The following is an 18,878-nucleotide window of genomic DNA, read 5'->3' as shown; positions in this document are numbered from 1 at the left end:
CCCTGAGGGCACGCAGAGAACTGACCCCCTCTGGACAAGGAGTCACAAGCATAAGCCAATGGTCCAGCAGGGTCTCTCTCCTCCTCCGCGATGAGGCGGTCAGCGGGTACATCAACTCGGGTCCGCCCCCATCGACCTTCGAGCCCACAGGACTTGCTCCGCCGTGTCGCGCTGAGCATCAACCTCCAGGTGGAGGAGGTTCCCGAGGTGGAGGACCTCGGGTCGTGGACATCTCTATCTTCCGATGCCGGACGACGTGTAGCCCTGCCGTTATCCGCTCCACCAGGCTAAAGCGACTCGATTAGCAATCTCGCGTCCATCCCCCCAACGGCAGAGCGTGGAGGAGGAAGTATATGGTACCATCTAGGGGTACGAATACCTTTCACCCATCCTCTCCATGCTATCTGGTCATGCAGTCTGTGAACGAGAGGGAGCGCATGGCCAGCAAGCCCCCCCAAAATCGCGGGAGGCTAAGCGTATGGATCTCTGGGACGCAGGTATACTCTGCAGGGGGTCTACAGTTGCGCGTCGCTAATCAACAGGCGCTTCTCAGTAGATACAACTGTATTACTGGCAATCATGGGCAATCACAGAACTGGTCCGCTGGACTCCGCCCAGAGTTCCAGGCCTGCTCGAGGAGGGGAAAAAGATTCTCCCGGACCTCCTAAGCCTCCCTCGATGCTGCGGATTCGGCGATTAGGACTGGTGCATCAGGAGTCAGAATGCGAGAATATCTTGGGTTGCAGGTTTCGGCCTACCTCCAACTGCAACACACAATTAAGTCTTCCATTTGAAGGCCAGGGTCTTTTATCTGAAAAAACGGACCCTAGGCTCCAAAGCTCAAGGACAACCGTGTTATAATCGTTCCCTCAGATCACAACCGCAGACGCAACGGCGGTCTTTTTTGGCCCACTTCACGCCCTACCCCCTCCCCCACGCCTCGGACAGGACTTTTAGTAGAAGATGTGGCCGGGTTGAACGGAGACGCAGTCTATGGTTTCAAGGGGGCAGATAATGTGTTCGGCCAAACGACACGGGGCAAAGCAAAAACTTTTGAAGGTGCTCGGTCGAGAGCGAGACCAGTCTTCCCGATCCTAACAGTTTTCCGCAACCGTTTTTCTTCTTCTCCGGCGATGGGCCGACTAACTTCCAATTGTTGGCTTTACGCACCGGTGGGTTTGGTTACATGTCCAGTTTATTTCACCTTCTCCCTCCCCACACCTCCCCGTCCCTCAGGGACCCCTCATCACGAGCATTTCCTCTGGCAGGAGATCCGCACGCTTCTCGAAATCGAGCCAATAGGAGGTACCTCAAGAAATTCAGGGCAGGGGGTTTACTCCGTTATTTTTAATTCCAAGTCGAAAGGAGGTCTTGACATCCATAGACTCGTGGGCTCAAACGCCTTCTTAAGAAGTTGAGTTCCGCATGGATTTCCTTGGGGTCTATCATCCGTCCCTGGAATCCGGGAGACTAGTTTCACTGTTCGACATGCAGGACGCATTACTTTCATGTGTCTCCCGATTTACCCCCATCCAGAGCTACCTGCGCTTTATGTGCAGATCGTCATTCCGATTCACGGTTCCTTCCTTCGGCCTTTCCACTGCCCTACGTGTTTCACAAAATGTATGGCAGTGGTGGGCCGCTTCCTCCGTGTCGTCAGCGCACATGCGTGCTCTCCTCTTTACCTTCGGAGACTGGCTTGTTCGACGTGGACTCCAGACCCAGGTCGCCGCACACAAGAGCCGTCATCATTGAGACTGTTCGAGGTGGTTTGGGCCTCTGATTAATTTCGGAAAAGTCCTCTCGTGCCCACTCACAGATCAATTCATTGGGGGTGTCCTGGACTCACACCTCGCAACAGGCTTTCACTCCTGATCGGTTCCCAACGGCAATAGTCACCGCGATAGAGAGCACAGATTTCCGAAGCTCGGCTGGGTCTGTCTTGCAGCTTCTCGGTCACCTGGCGGCCTGCAATTTGTCACCAGCAGCAAGTCCGCTTCGCCCTTTAAATCTGTTGGCCTCCTTTACCACCCTCGCAGAGACAGCATGGGACGTTGGCATCACAAACTACAGCAGCGTCTTACCTCCCTCCGCTGGTGGCAAAACCACTCCTGTTGTTGTGCGGGCATGCCATTCCACCCAGGGCAACGTCAGTCCCTGACAACGGACGCGTATCTTGGGTGGGGGGCTCACATGGGGCTTTGTCGGACACAAGGCCTTTGGTGCGCCTGGAGCTATCATGCATATAAAACTCCGAGAGCTATGGGGCAGTCGGGCGCTGCTGTCAGGCTTTCTTACCACTTGCCGAGGCCGTGGTGTTTTGAGTGATCACGGACAATACACCGCAATGCACTATTATAAACAAGCAGGGAGGGACCCCGCTCTTCCCTTGCGGGGAGGCGATCAGGTTATGGACATTCTATATATGCCCATCCTGGAGTATGGTGGCGTCCTTCCCCCCAGCCGGGTCAGAACAGTTGCGGACCGCCTCAGCAGGTATTTCTAGCGCACAGTGGTCAACTTCGACTGGATGATAAGCGTATCTCTCTCACAGAAGTGGGGCTTTCCCCACATCGAACTCTTCAGCCTCCCGCAGCAACCGAGTTCCCAGGTTCTTGCTCCTTTCGTGTCTCGCTCCGGCTCGATCTCGGATGCCTTCCTCGTCTCTTTTGTCGACCCACCTTGCTGTTATGCTTCCCACACTTCTGGTTTAGTGCACAAGGTCTCTATGAAGCTTGCAGGGATATGGGCTGCGAGTGATTTTGGATTCGCCACAGCGTGCCACTCGCAAAACTGGTACACCGTTTGATAGACCTCTCAGTAGCAGCCCGTTCCCCTGCCCTCCATCAGGACTGATATGCCAGGACCACGCAGACTTCTCATACCGACCTGCAAATCCTCCAACCTGACGGCATGGTTCTAGTGGGGTTGAAGTCGGTCGAGCTGCACTGCTTCCACCACCAGTCAGCGAGTCTCCTGGGGGGCATGAAACCATCCACTAAGAGTACTACATGGCAAGTTGAAAGAGAGTTCTCCGCTGGTGTCCAGGGCGGCACCATGCGACACCTGCACAGGCTCCAATGCATGAAATTCTATGGAAGTACTCTGTTATCTAGGCAGCAGAGCTGCGCACTCTCATCCTTGCGCGCTACACTGGTGCCTTTCGACGTTATCCCGAGAAAGAGATTCCTTTTTCTCTCATCCGATTGGTCTCTGAGGTTCTCAAGAGGCTGGAGCTGCTTTTCCTCAGGTCTGAGCCCCCCTTCTGGACTCATTTAGGTTTGTCGAGACTAATGCCCTCCGTTCGAGGCTTTGGGCATTCCCTTCCTGTACTTATGGTGGAGTGGCGTTCCTTGTAGCATTAATGGCGCTAGGAGAGTTTCGGAGCTTCACGCTCTCATGGCTGGACCACCTACACGATATTCCACACAAGGACAAGGTGCAGCTCGCGACCCGCATCGCGCATTGCCTTCCCAGGTGGTTTTCATCCTTTCACTTCAACAAGACATATTCCTTCCCCGGGCCTTTTTTTCTAAACCTCAACGCATCATAGAGAGCAGTAGTTACTCGCGGACGTACGTTTAGAGCACTAGCATTCTACATTGACCGCACAGAACCTTTCGTAAGACGCCCAACTTGTCGCCGTGCGACAGGATTAAGGTCAACGTCACATTCAGAGAATATTGTCTTGGATCACGGCGTGCATATCGAGCGTTGCCTGATCTTAGCTCACGCCTCTCCAGACGAGTGACTGCACATTCCACCAGGGCTCATGGCCTCATCGTTGCCTTTCTAGCTCGTGTGCTGATCCATGGATATGCTGTACAGCTACGTGGTCTTCGGTGCACACATTCTCTGCCCATTAGCCTTGGTACAACAATCCAGGCAACGCAGCTCTGGCTTGATGTTTTGCATTCGGCAGTGCCCACTCCGACCCACCACCTAGGTAAGGCTTGGGATTCACCTACTTGGAATGGATATGAGCAAGCACTCGAAGAAGAAGATGGTTACTCACCTTTGTAACTGTTGTTCTTCGAGATGTGTTGCTCATATCCATTCCACACCCGCCCTCCTTCGCCGTACTCCACTGTCGGAGTAGCCGGCAAGAAGGAACTGAGGAGTGGGCGGGTCGGCAGGGGTATATATGCGGTGCCTCAACGGCGCCACGCCAGGGGGCGCCTGCCGACCCGCCGGGTGTTGCTACGGGAAAATTCTTCCGACGAACGTGCACGCGGCGCGCGCACACCTATTTGGAATGGATATGAGCAACACATCTCGAAGAACAACAGTTACAAAGGTGAGTAACCGTCTTTTACTGGATTAATAAGAGTAGCCAAAAGGGCCAGTCACGATAAATGTGTGTGTGAATGAGAAAAGTCAATTTGCAAAATACAGTTTGCTTTCTGATAAAGTTAAGTGAGATAATAAAAAAGATTTTGTCAATTCTCGCTGGACTGTAATGAAAATTATTCTATTGGGCTCAAACAGCCCCTGCTTAACTGCCTTATGTAGCTTATTATCTGTTTGGCATACAGTCCTGCAGCTGTTTATTATTATTAATAGTAGTAGTATAGCTACAAATGTATGAACAGAAAAAACATTCTTAAAAATAGGGAGCAGAATTTTCAATTGATAAGTGCCATACCCAGTAATTTTTCAATAACAATCAACCCTGTAGATTAAATATCAAATATAAGACATGCAGGGCTGACTCAGTGGTTTAGAGGCAGTGCATTCTTACGCAGAGGAGATCAGAATGCAGACCTTAAGATTTAAATGATCAGATAATAGCAATGTTTTCATTTATGCTTTAATCTGAAGGTCCTTTCCCCACCTCCCCCTCCAGCTGTAGGAATCCATACCCTAAAATTACAATAATCCGTGCAGCCGTAGGAACTGGTCCTGCATGCCTTCAAAGTGGGTAATTCTCAGTAAAGAGAATAGGAGTTCTGCATGTGATAGAATTGCAAGGATTTGGCCCGTGCTGCAGATTTAGTTTTTGTGGGGTGGACACAAGATCACTTTAATCCCTTCTTAAAACTCAGCTCTGCCAGGATGCCTACAAGATGCTATCTGCTGAGAACAGCTAGGCAGGAAGTGAGCCATACCTAATGTTCATTTTGCTAAGGCATGCTCCTTTCCCTGTCATCTCATTCTCTACCTCCTCAGTATCCCCTTGTTTGCTGCATCCACCTAGATTATAAACTCTTTGGGGTCCGTGCTATCTTTTACTATATCTTTGCCCAGTTCCTAGCACGATGAGGTCCTGATGTCAGTCAGGGCCTCTAGTTACTATTGTAATACAAATAACATTAAACTGATCTTTAGAGTAATTAGATAATCAAGGGGCAAGTACCACCACTTCATTATTCTATATGCATATCTCCAGCACCAGCAGTTACCAATTTATTATATTCATTTTCCATTATCATCCTTGAAAAGTAATTGTATTTTTCCACAACCGAAATTGTGTTTATAAAACATAGAGGTTATTTGTGGTCTCAGCCACACCCAAACAGGCAAAGCTGCTACTGTGCTTTCATTGCTCCTTACTAAATTTAACAGCTTTGTCTAGAATTGAGTTTCTTAAATTTCTGGCATCAAACTGGGGAAGGGAGAGAGTACTGACCTCTTCCAGAAAAGGCATGAGAATGATCATTTTTTCTTGGACAACTGAAGACTCTGGAAAAGCAGAACCAATAGACGGTATTTCATTTGTTTTGTTGAGCCCAGAGTAGAAATGACTTCACATATCTCCATTTAGCCATGGAAGCTTGTAGATTATTTGCTCAGCTATGCACAGGGAGTTGGTGGCAGTGACAGGAATATAACCCAGATCTCCTGACTCAATCCCCTCTAATAACTACTGGACATCAGGCAAGCCTGAATAGTTTATTACATGTCCCCAGGGTGCCTCTGCATTGCCCTACCCTTTGTTCTCCCTCTTCCAGTCTCTTTTACAGAGATTCCACACACTTGCTGATCCAGCCACCACCCTGATTGGGGCCTGTTCCAAAAATCTGTCCCCAAAGCATAGCTCTTACCTCAGAGCCGTGGGGAGCGAAAGGGGTCCTTCGTAAAGTTCTTTCTTTTGAGTTAATAGGGGTGACCCGCCTTGTGGTTCAGCTTGCAAGTGTCTTGCTCAGAGCTATCTCCAGTGTAGACTTCCTAGAGTCAGCTCCCACAAACAGCTGCTTCTCCTCCCTTGTAGGGAACCATCTGCTTGAGGCTCCCTCCCCGCACCAAGTGTCTCTGTTTAGCTCATGTAACAAGCCTGATCCTGCCTTCAAGTCTCCTGCAGGCAGCTCCCTCACTCCGTCTTGCCCCCTTTGCTCTCTCACACATACCTGTGGGGATGAATGTTGTGGCAGCAGTCAAGAAATCTTGTTTTATAGATACATGTAATCCAGCTCTTCCAGTGATGGCTCCATTCACAAGCTCCGAGCTATTGGCAAATTAACTTTATGAATCGGTGTGAGACAATAGAATTTTTCACAACATGAAAAACTCTCCTTAGCTTTAAGTCATGCTTCTTCAGAGTCCTGATTTCCTAACTTTCATTGTGCTGTTTGATAAATAAGTAGACGATTCATTACTGTCCAGGTCTTACTTTGGGTCAGTATAGTTAAAAACAAACTTGCAGACTTGTTTGAGCACATACGGAGTATCTAGTGCTTTTTTTCCCCCTCTATTGGAAAGAAACTAAGGTGTCACTGCTATACAAAAACCTGTACATTGAATAGTTCATTTGATGTCTTGTGCTTTTAATTAAGTTTCATGTGCAAACATCCAAGAGTCGCTTCTTGGCAAATGGTGCTCTAGTCTCTCATGATTTATCTGTTGTATCTTCCTGTTAGTAGTAAGTTTTGGGTTTTTCTCTGTTTTTTCAATAATTACGCTTAAAGTATGTTGCCATGTTATGCAGGTGGGGCTAGCAGAATAATGGTCCTTCAGAGGATTTATTATTGCTACAGCAATAAGACCTCTCTTAGTATCGTTGTCCCAGATAATGTAAATCTTCCTGGGTCTGACCATCACAGTAGACGAAAACATGTTGAGGGAAAACAAGAAATGTGCCCCATGGCATTAAACATGAAACTTAAATGGAGACTCTCTTCAAGAAATAGAAATTAATCTGTTTGTCTTCTCTACCCTCGCCTATTTTTATTTTTTAATATTTCTTGAGGCAAAGAGGACTGAAATGTAAACAAAGATAATCTCACTTCCTTTCTTTGACGTTCCACCGTTGTTTTAAGACCTCCTGTGCTTCCTTTCTTCTCTAGACTCTGTTTCTGTAATCCTTTGACAGTTATTGTTCCAGTTCACGTTGTCCTTACTACAGCACTCATAAGGTTATTTACTTTTAGGGACTTTGTCCATAGCAGGAGTCTGCTGGCAGTTTCATTCCAAGATTCTGTACCACTAATGAATTTCAGTTCTAAAGCCAATAAAACTTTTTATTTGACTTTGGAAACAATATTGCATTTTTTTTATCTCTAGGCTAGAAATTTCCTTAGAAGAGATTTTCTTTTTTCTTTTCTTTCCTTTCTTAAAGATTTTTGAAAACTGAAGAGATTCTTAACTCTTTGAACCCTATACATCAGTGTACACATCCTGATTAAATTTCAGCAGGCTTTCTCCCTATAAATGAGCATCTATCCCAGTCTTCTTCACAGCTTCTGAACCCATTCTCGATTCACTCCCACCCTACTCCTCCAGGATGGAGAAGGGAAAATGGGAACCTAGAGGTAGGGAAGGGAAAGTGGGGACCCAGGAGGGGAGGGATCTGGGTTCTGAGGGGGCAGAGGATAGAGATGAGGGAACATAGAGCCCTTGGCATGGGAGGACATTGGGGGAAAGGGGAATGGGAGGGCACACAGAGCCTCTCCCTTGGGGAGGGTCAGTGGTATGGGCACAAATCCCCTTTACATGAGGGACAGAGAAGGAAGAGTTGCATAGGGTCCCTGAAATGGAGGGAGATGGGAGGGTAGCACACAGGAAGCTAGTGAGAGGGAAGTGAAGGAATGCAGAGAGTCCCTGGTGGGTACAGTGTGTTTGGCCTAGACAAGCTGTGGAAATATATGAACTCCTAGTTTTAGGTAAGCCTCAGTTAGCATCTTAACTAGGTAGTTCCTGTCATGCAGTTCAGGTTGATTACTTATTGCTGACACCAACAGTAAAACAGTTACTAGGTACATCTACACTGCAGTTAAACACCCACAGCTGGCCTGTGCTGGCTGACTCAGGCTCGGGTTGCGGGATTGTTTAATTGCAGTGTCGTCTTACAGACTGGAGGACAGACTCTTTGACCCTGTGAAGTGGGAGGGTCCCAGAGCTCAGGCTGCAGCCTATACTGCAGTTAAACAGCCCTGCAGCCTGAGCTCCACTCAGCTGGCGCTGGCCCACCGCGTTTTTTAATTGCAGTGTCAATGTACCCACTGAGAGAAATGTAACAGATGGAATTTAAATCGGGCCAAGCTGGACATTCCCAGCGCACTCTAGTGGTCATGTCAATCTGCGGCCGTTGCCCAGCTGCATAACCTGCAATATACTGATCAAGTGATTGGATGTTCTTCCCAGTAGTTGCACCTTCTTCAGTGGGCAGGTGTTGCAAGCAGTGACTGTTTTGGTGCTTTGTCTCAGCCTCTGATCTAAGGTATCCCAGTGCTCAGATATGCAGAAAAGTATGTTGAATTCAGAATTTTCTCCTGCTTTTCTTCCATAGCCTCGCCATGTGTTCAATATGCTGAAGAAGTACGTGCGTGCAGAGCAGAAAGACAGACAGCATACCCTCAAACACTTCGAACATGTCCGCATGGTGGATCCAAAGAAAGCTGCCCAAATCAGATCTCAGGTAATAATCAGTAAATAGGGCAAGCAGCGTTTTGAAATATTGCAAATCTACTATCAGCAATTTAAATTAACTTCTGTCTCCTGAATATACACTGTAAACTGTGATACTATCTGCTTAATATTTGACCCCCTTTTTTTTACAATTTTAAATACACTAGGATCTTAAACATTCTGACCAGGATTTCTGTAGTCAATTTGTAAGGATACTTCATGGTGCCCATAACTATAAATCATGCATTTTGTTTGTGCCTAACACTTTTCAGCTGAGACCGCTGTATTTCATGGCACATCGACTGCTGAATGATGTGCAACCCTTGATACATTTGTTTTGGAACAGTTTTTTCATATTTTTCTTGCAAATTACATAGAACAGAAAAGAAGCAACAGAGATGTAGTTGACTTTCAAGATGCCAATTAAACTTGTAGACATGGTGGCTGAATTTGAAAATATGTGCTGTAATCTGTAGAATCTGCTTTTTCTTTACTGATACCATGTAATTGGAAACTCTGCCCCAGCTGTGATTCTTGAACTGCTAAGGCATTGCTTGCAGCCAAATTAAAGACATATAATTCCATTAATGTTGTGGTTTACACAGTGGACACCCTTTAGTTTGAATTTCTATGCCAGATTTGGAAGTTGAGATTTTGTTTCAAAATCACTGGAATCTGAAATGTTCACCTCTAACTATCTCCTGAAGGAACCTTAAAAAACGTCCCTTTTTTTTTTTTTTTTTTTTTACCTTTAATATGACCATTTATCTTAAAATTTGGATTACTTTAAAACTGAGGCTGTGTGCAGCTGAAATTTGCAGTATACAGGGAAGTTTGGCAGTTGCTGGACAAGGAAGAATGAGAATTGGCAAATAAGAAGTTAGAACAAGGAATGCAGATGTTTTTCTGAATGTACCTGCACTGGTCCCTGTGTTTTCTCAGCACAGCAGAACTGCAATAAGAGCAAATGTGAGTGCTGAGATCTTGGTACTGAGGGATGTTTCCTCCTCTATATTTTATTGACTTCTAGAGCTGGTCAGAAAATTGTTTGTGGGGGCGGGGAGGGAAGGTCTGCAGAAAAGTAACTTTTTGGTAAAAAATTAAAAACCAAAATATTCTAGTTATGAAAGGCTACCGCAGTGCCTCATAGGAGTTGTAGTTTGGGTGTCTTACGTCCCCACTCTCTTGTATAGAGTGGGCTTCCTTGTCAAATTACATCATCCATAATGCACCATGGTCTAGCCTCTTGGTGGTGGGAGATGGTGCTTCATGGGAGTCCAGTGGCATGGTGCATCATGGGAGAAGAAGTCCAGCTGGGAAGCCCAGCTCATAGAAACTGAGGACATGAGGTAACAAAACAGAACTACAGCTACCACAGCTGCATTTCTGAATTGAATAATCTTTACTTTTGGATGAAATCATTTTGGTTTTGGAACATTCAGTTTTTCATCAAAAAATCAAAATTTTACGCAGAAAGCAAACGCTTTCTGTGATGATGTTTGTTTAGTCAAAAACCCAATTTTCTGTCAAAAAGCAGGTTCAACCAAAAAATTTTGACCACCTTCGTTGATACCCTCGTCTCATTCAGTCCTTGTTCATGTGTTTGGTATGGACAAGGATGCTAAGACAAGATGTAAGCTCAGATGCAGGGACACAAGAAGGGGCTAGACAGCAGAACCATTGCCAGAAAGACTATTTCTGTGTCACCTGCTAGAGAGAGCTGAAATGTGCAGTGCTGGAGACTTGCAGAATCCACAAGGCATGCCTCAGTGTGTTTATACCTTCTTCCTCTGAAAACTGTCATGCTTCGTAATATATAGATCTGCAGTGATGACTGTAGGTAAAATGCTAATGATTTCCCCTCAAAATGGATCTTCTATTTCGGTAGGTTATGACACACCTACGTGTGATATATGAGCGCATGAACCAGTCTCTTTCCCTTCTCTACAACGTACCAGTGGTTGCTGAGGAGATTCAAGATGAAGTGGGTAAGTTAACTGTTTGTTTGGTTTTTGTATAAGAATCATAACGATCGAGAAGGGAATTGGGTCTTAATGTTCAAATAGAAAAGGTGTTAAAATACAGTGCTTCCTTTGTCTATAGTGAAAATAGCTAGCGAATAAGAGGAGAAGCTTGTCAATGTTTTAAAACTATAAATGAGGACATTACGGGGGATGTAAATTATGGATGTATCTTTTATCTTGATGTACTTTGGACTACTATGAACTTTCTAGAGGGACTGAATGGAAAAAGATTATTCATATTTTGCTTGCACAATGGCCTCTCTCTCCTACATTATTTTTTTGAAGTGGCTATCTTTTAATACAGGATTTTAATTCTCACAGAATATATGCAACAATGTCATCACAATTTTTGTTTGAGTGTATTAATTTAGACTTGGCACCCATACACTGTAAAGAAAACAGCTGTTAACTCTTGTCACCACTAGATTTGGGAGGATAACTGATGGAGATCAAATCATATTTCTTTCTTTTGGATATTTAATTCAATGGGATAAATCTAATTTAGGTGTCTTGGGAAGACCCCAAGCAAAATATTAACTTAAAGCATCTTTTCTCTGACTGATCATTATGATGCTTTCAAGCTGGCATATTTCCAGTTAAATTTCAGCAATTCTGTGCCACTCATTGATATGACATGGGAAATTTGAGAATGGCAATGAGTCATACCACTGTAGAGTAGATGAAAGTTAAATGACGTAGAGGAACCATGCATCTAAGTCCTCCGTGAGGGTTTTTATTGTGCTAGTTTAAAACTCCTGATTCTTCTTAGAGTGACGGTACCTATTGTATTTCACTATGGGTTACTCATGTGCACCATGTGCATGGAGTTGGAGCATTTGAAAGTGTCTGTTGGTCTGCCCATGTATCCTGGTTCCCCACATGCTTCCATCTGAGGCGATAAAGGGCGGGGTAGACCGACTGCATCTTCAGTTCCTTCTCACCACCACACAGTCTAGGTCAGAACCTTCAGTGTCCTAGTCTCTGACACAGTTATAATTATAATGGTATAGTTTTATCAGATTTAGTTGTTGTTTTAATAGTTTAGAATAGGGTAGAGCTCAGGGGTGTCCCCCTGCCCAAGTACCCCATTCGGGTACTGGACTATGCCCAGAATTCCGGGCTTCATACTGTGTCTTCTGCCCGTGATCCTTGTCAGTCAGTGACGACCACCAACGCTGCCTCTACTGCCTAAGAGAAGTTGACATCGTGACTAGGCGCAGTATTCGTCAGTCTTTCCCTAGCCGCACTCAAGAAGAATGAGCACTTGGTTTCCAGAAGTATCTCATGGAGATGGCCATGAGACCACAACTGCACCCAGGCCATGGAACCCGTCTATACATCACCCTGAATCACAGAGGAACGTGCCTCCTACTGCTCTTAAGTCCGACTCCGATATTGGAGGAGCCACTCCCACAGACCCCGCAGCAGGGCCTAGTTGGGAAGTTAGAAAGCACACCCGTAAGCATGGGATTAAGTCAGTGGTTCCTGTGATGGGTTGGATCACAGAAACCCACTTGGGAGCTGCCACCTGATGTGCCAAGACTACTTCTACCCCTGCTTTCCCTGGCAGCTCAGGACCCCAGCACCGTGTCTTGCTGAGCCAAACACACCAGTCTGCTCCAACAAAGACCCAGGGTCTGAATTACTTGCCTCAAAGCTGCAGGTTTACCTGAAAGCAGCTAACAGAAGTGTTCCTGTCTTTAACACTCAAATGCCCAACTCCCAGTGGTGTCTAAACCCAAATAAATGGGTTTTACCCTGTATAAAGCTTATGCAGGGTAAATTCATAAATTGTTTGCCCTCTAATAACACTGATAGAGAGAGATCCACAGTTGTTTGCTCCCCCAGGTGTTAATACATACTCTGAGTTAATAAGTAAAAGTGATTTTATTAAATACAGAAAGTAGGATTTAAGTGATTTCAAATAGTAACAGACAGAACAAGGTAAGTTACCAAATAAAATAAAATGCACAAATCTATATCTAATCACACTGAATACAGATGATCTCACCCTCAGAGATGCTTCAGTAAGTTTTTCCCTCAGACTGGACACCTTCCAGGCCTGGGCACAATTCTTTCCCTTGGTACAGCTCTTGTTCCAGCTCAGGTGGTAGCTAGGGGATTCTTCATGATGGCTCCTCTCCTCCCTTTGTTCTGTACCACCCCTTTGTATATCTTTTGCATAAGGCAGGAATCCTTCATCCCTCTCTGGGTTCCCACCCCCTCCTTCTCAATGGAAAGATACCAGGTTAAAGATGGATTCCAGTACAGGTGACATGATCACATGACACTGCAAGGCTTCATGGCCCACTTGCCGCACACAGGTATACAGGAAGACTTATGGGTAAAGCACAGCCATTTGCAGACAACTGTCCTGGTTAATAGGAGTCATCAAGATTCCAAACCACCATTACTGGTCCTAACTTTGCATAATTACAGTAGACCCTCAGAGTTATATTTCTTATTTCTAGTTTCAGATACAAGTGTGGTGCATTTATACAAATAGGAAGATCACACTCAGTAGATTATAAGCTTTGTAATGATACATTACAAGAGACCTTTTGCATAAAACGTACCCAATTACAATATTTTCACTCATCAGCATATTTTTATAAAACCATATAGACTGCAACGTCACAGTTTCCAAACTTCTTCCGCCACTTGTGCAAGGAAAGCACCTGGTAGGCCGGGCCTGGTTGTTTACCTGCCACATCCGCAGGTTCAGCCGATCACGGCTCCCAGTGGCTGCAGTTCGTTGCTCCAGGCCAATGGGAGCTGCTGGAAGCAGCGGCCAGTATGTCCCTCGGCCCACACCACTTCCAGCAGCTCCCATTGGCCTGGAGCAGTGAACCGCGGCCACTGGGAGCTGCGATCGGACAAACCTGCAGACGCGGCAGGTAAACAACCCGGCCCGGCACACAAGCAGCAGAACAGGTTTGGGAACCACTGAACTAAGTCTTCCTCCAAGTCCACCTCAAAAAAATTGGATATTCCTTCCACCGACTTGGCCCAAGGGGATGTAATATGTTCTAAGTCTCACAGAAGAAGATTCTTAAACAGTGGGATCCACTGGTTCCAAGCCAGCAGTGCGTCAGTGCCACTGTCTCCAGTGCCTCATAAAACCCGAGACCCTCCGTCACCAGCAAAGATTTAATTAAGATCCAGATCCATTGCTGCTTCTCAAGATGTCTTTGCTCTTTCTTCCCTCATCTCTGGTCAAAACTATCATCATTGATGGTCCCTGTGAGGCTGGGGAGTCCATATGGACAACCACATGACACAAGGGACACGGACACCTGGAGAATCCAGGATGCAGATCAGTATTCTGGAACTTAAAGCAATGAGGAAGGCATGCAAGTTCTTTCTTCCACTCATTTGCTCCCTCATGTCCTGATTATGTCCAACAACACCACCACCATTTTCTGCATCAAGGAATAAGGGGCAGAGGCTTGAAATCCACAGCCCTGTGTGCGGAAGTGGTGAATCTCTGGAACTGGTGCATCAGAAATCAGATCACCCTATCCCTAGCCTACTCTCCAGGGATGCAGAATGTGCTTGCAGACTCACTCAGCAGGCACTTTGCAATTGACGAGGATAACATCTTCACACAATGGGAAACTCCAACCAGAGACATATTTGTTTGTCAGGCCAAAAACAAATGTGCCACATATTGCTCCCGGGGAGACCTCAGTTACCACTGTCAAGGCGGTGCTTTCCTGGTCAGACCAGAAGAACTCTGTCTTCCCCCAACTACTGCTCATATCTCAGGTGCTACCTAAATCTGATGAGACAAGGTGACAGTCATCATGACTACCCCCTTCTGGCCCAGACAGTTCTGGTTCCCCAACCTGCTGTACATATATTCCATCCACTGATTATCATCCCAAATTTTCCCAGTCTTCTGACCCAGTGCAGCAGCAGGATCAAGCATCCCAATTCACGACCGCTCCACTTCAGAGTGTGGTATTTAGACGGGCATCAGCCCTAGAACAGGCATGTTCCTTGGCAACACATTCTCTGTAACAGCAGGAAAGAATCCATGAGGCAGTGTTACTTGGCTAGGTAGGTAGAAATGCTTTTCCTCCTGGGTACAACAAAAAGCTGTTAGACCAGAAGCTGCAGAGATTTCCCTTATCTTGGACTACATTCTGTCTTTGAAGCCTTTGGGTCTGGCTCTCAGCTCCTTGCAGGTCCACCTTGCGGCAATTAGTATATTCCATTCTCCTGCGGAGGGTTACTTCGTTTTTTTCACTGGTACTCTCGGTATTACAAAATCTCCTGTGAGCCGCTGGCAACCTGCTCCATTTCCCTCCTTTCCAGGAAGATTGCCTTCCTTGTAGCCATCACTTTAGCTAGAAGGGTTGGTGAACTGGGAACTATAATGGCAGACCCACCATTTATGGTGTTTCACAAGGATAAGGTTTCCTTATGCATACACCCAACATTTTTACCAAAGGTGATCTTGCAATTTCATCTTAACCAATCCATTCACTTACCTGTTTTCTTCCCGAAACCGCAGTCGTCTGCAGAAGAATGTAAACTCCATTTCCTTGATCGATGAGCCTTGGCCTTTTATCTTCAGAGAATAAAGACAGTTGGGAAGTCCCCAAGACCCGTTCGTTGAAGTAGCAACTATCAGATTCTTTCAGGGAACATGCCATCTCCATCCAGATTTCACCCACAGTAGAGTACTATAGTGACCATCACTCAAAAAAGAAGAGGTTATTCACCTGTAACTGGAGGTTCTTTGAGATGTGTGGTCCCTACCTGTATTCTACTGCCCTTCAGATCCGTCAGATTCACAGGGAGAAGGAACTGGACAAATAATTGGTCCATCAACCTACTTTATCAGTTTTGACAGAAGCACGAGACGAGTCAGGGTGCATGCACAGACCAACAGAAACTACTTGCAAATTCTCCAAGTCCAGGCATAATTCATGGTGAAATACAAATAGGAACTGCATATTTTGAAGGTCCCAGTTGCAGGGAAGTTGAAGTCTGTTGAGCTTATTCCTGATACTAACGAACTCAGCATCCCTCTGGTTCTGAGTACAGATCAGCTTAAAACCTGTACTGTGTCAAGTCTGTATTGTGAAGTGATTCGTATTTCTTGGTAATTTTCCTAAACCCATGCAAAAAGAATTCTAGGGTATGTAGAGAAGTAAAATATTAATAAAACTGCATGTTGTATCACTGTAACAGTTCCAAGGCCAGAAAAGACAAAGGTTTCATGAAATATCTTTTGTAAAAAAGAATTGGCTTCAAAAATATGAGTTGTTGATGAAGCTTTATAATATCCAGATCTGAGCTTATTCTCACACGCAGTCTATTTGAATAATGAATTTGAAATGAATAGCGCATTTGAAAATAATTCTTTTCTGCAGCTGGAGAATTGGCTTGGGTGCAATGTTCCCTCTAATTTTTCCCATCCATGTGTGGAATTAATTTTATGTGCACCATATGTTGTGTGGTGGGGGTGGGGTTCAGAGTGCGGGAGAGGGCTCAGGGATGGGGCAGCGGGTTAGGGTGTGGGATAGTGAGGGCTCAGGGATGGGGATGTGGCTGGGGATGAAGGGTTCAGGATGTGGGAGGGGTCTCAGGTCTGGGGCAGAGGGTTGGGGTGCAGAAGGGTGAGGTCTCTGGCTGGGGGTGCGGGCTCTGGGGTGGGGCTGTGGATGAGGGGTTTGGGGTGCAGGCTCCCCCAAGCCCTCTGCCTCGCCATGGCAGCTCTGGGGTTGGGGCCTGGGGAGAGGTTCCTCTTCCAGGCTGCAAGAGCTCTAGGTGCTGGGGGAGTGTGGCTTTCCCCGGCCGCAGCAGGTCTGGAACTGTGGCCATGGGAGAGGTGCCTCTCTCCACTGTGGCCCTTGATAGGCTGCTGCATGGCTGTGCAGTCACGCAGCCTAGAGGGAACTTCACTTGGGTGGTTGACTTGACTTTTTTTTTTTATTTTAGTTCTCTGCATGATTATGTGCCTACTATTTCCAGAGCTACCGTTTACTGCAGAGCTCCTTATGAACCATTTGTGCCTTGAGGAATTAGCACCCCAACTTTTTTATTAAGAGACCTAGCCCTGTTGAACATAGTTTTTCAATAAATTAAGAAATAAATGGAAGCCTTCCTCAGCCCTTGAGCCTCATGACTGTGTGCCCAGTAAAGAACGTTGTTATTGGAAATCAGATGTCCTTTTTTCTTAAGAGAATATGTATGTAGCAATAAGGTTCAGCAGGGAGCTCTGCCCTTAACCTGGAAATCCCTTAAGATTCTTATATTGAGCCAAGAATTCTAGCATAGTTCTATTAGGAATCCTGTATTGTCCCTGGGATACTGGCAGATGCACAGAGAATCTTCTGTTTAGCAGTATGTTTATAGCCCTCCAAATTTGTGGATCAGATGCAGTTACAAATTTTTGTATCCACATAAGGCTCTAGGTATGTAGACCCTGGAAGAGACTCTTGCATTGACACAGGGAATCCAGCAGTTTTGCAGTGTATCCTCTGTTTAAACCAGAATTCCTGAAATGGATTGTGGGAAATCAGGAGATTTTGAAGATGGTCACATTGAAAAACATGGGAATGGAAGGTGATTTTAGGTCCCTGAGAGAGAGAGAAATACAGGAATCTTTCTTGTCCCACCCCTTTGTCGTGTATGCACTGCTTTGACTGCATTGGTTGACTTCACTGGAAGAGAATTATATGGTTGAGGAATCCAAAATAACAAATCTAGTTCTCAAGCAAAAGCAACCAGCGTTTCTGCACGTGGTAATTTGTCTTTAATACATGCAGTGAAGAAGGTGGCAGGAACTTAGTTATGATACAGTTCATATTAATTGCCATCACTGCCTGCGGTGGTTTCTGACTAGTTGGTGAGCATAGTTGATTTTTAAAAAATTAAAATAAAAAAATTGTTGCGCGTTTAAATATATAAAAGGACCTGTGTGACACCAGGGAACAAAAAAAGCAAGCAGCATTCTGCATCCTTTTGCTTCGTAATACTTTTGTTGAATATTTATATTTCAGAGTAATAGGTGCCTTACATACTTATTCTCGCTAGCTAGCTAGACACGTGCTATAAAAGTCAATCTCAACAGTAATAGCAAGAGCAATGCAGGTATTGATGCTGACTGGATACGTACCCTTGGCGTTAGGAAAATCAGTCTGTCTCAGAAACACAATACTAGTGAGAACTAGAATCTAACTGTGTGTGTCTTGTGACATGCTGGGAGACATATAGACAAGTTATTTGCCCAGGAAAATGTCTGCCTTCCTGGATGCTGGTGATCTCTCAAAGGATAATGAGACAACACATGCTACAGTTCATGCCAGGTTGCAGTTTGTGACTGACACAGCCCACAGCATTGAACATTGCTGTTCAGAGATGGAAATACATTCCTTGGATGTCTGCATGGCCTTGAGTGCCTGATGAGAACAGTAATGTTACACCCACAACACACAGGAGAATAAACTACCTGCTTAGCTTGGAATTTGTATTCTCCTGATCTGATAAATTTCATGTAATATGCAGTTTGTATAAGACATCAGTGGTGGGGTGTAGAGAGGAGACAGCAAGGCCATCTTGACATATCTACTTTAAATCCTCATCTGATTAGAGTATTTACCAGTGTATGGAAGGAAGCAGCTTGTTGCCAGGGATGGTGCAGCAGGCACAGATTCTGAATCTTATAATAGTGACTTTAGAACTCTGTTTATCAGTCAAATATGCTGAGGTCAGGCAGAATGTTGTTACTACTTTTGTGTGCTCAATTCTCAAACAGTGTCTCTGGTTCCCAACTGGTGACCCTCCAGTGGAGCCAAGAGCAAGATCTGCATCCCAGCTTGCTAAGGCCATGCGGCAGCTAGACTATGAAATAATTGAGAGGAAGGGGTAGGTAAATCTGATGCAAACTGTAATCCTGTCCCTGTGTCCCTTTTCTGCTTGTGAACCCCTGGTGTTGAGCAACATTTGGCAGGTTACAGCACACTGATGGACGGGGCCAGCCAGAAAGTATTTCTA

At 45.6% G+C, this 18,878-nt stretch overlaps 1 protein-coding gene across 4 annotated transcripts in view; it reads left to right on the top strand.

Annotated features, from left to right (window-relative positions):
* Nucleotides 1-18,878, top strand: part of APP (amyloid beta precursor protein) — a 384,911-nt gene that overhangs the window by 307,690 nt on the left and 58,343 nt on the right. For all 4 annotated transcript variants that reach the window (XM_075073302.1, XM_075073299.1, XM_075073298.1 and 1 more), the window contains 2 exons: nt 8,726-8,854; nt 10,733-10,832. In XM_075073302.1, the coding sequence (XP_074929403.1) occupies nt 8,726-8,854; nt 10,733-10,832 (229 nt within the window). The remainder of the gene's footprint in view (nt 1-8,725; nt 8,855-10,732; nt 10,833-18,878) is intronic.

The sequence above is a fragment of the Chelonoidis abingdonii genome, chromosome 1 (genome assembly GCF_003597395.2).
Source record: "Chelonoidis abingdonii isolate Lonesome George chromosome 1, CheloAbing_2.0, whole genome shotgun sequence".
NCBI classification, from domain to species: domain Eukaryota; kingdom Metazoa; phylum Chordata; order Testudines; family Testudinidae; genus Chelonoidis; species Chelonoidis abingdonii.
The sequence above is the reverse complement of the archived record's forward strand: the minus strand, read 5'-3'. Positions and strand labels throughout refer to the sequence as shown.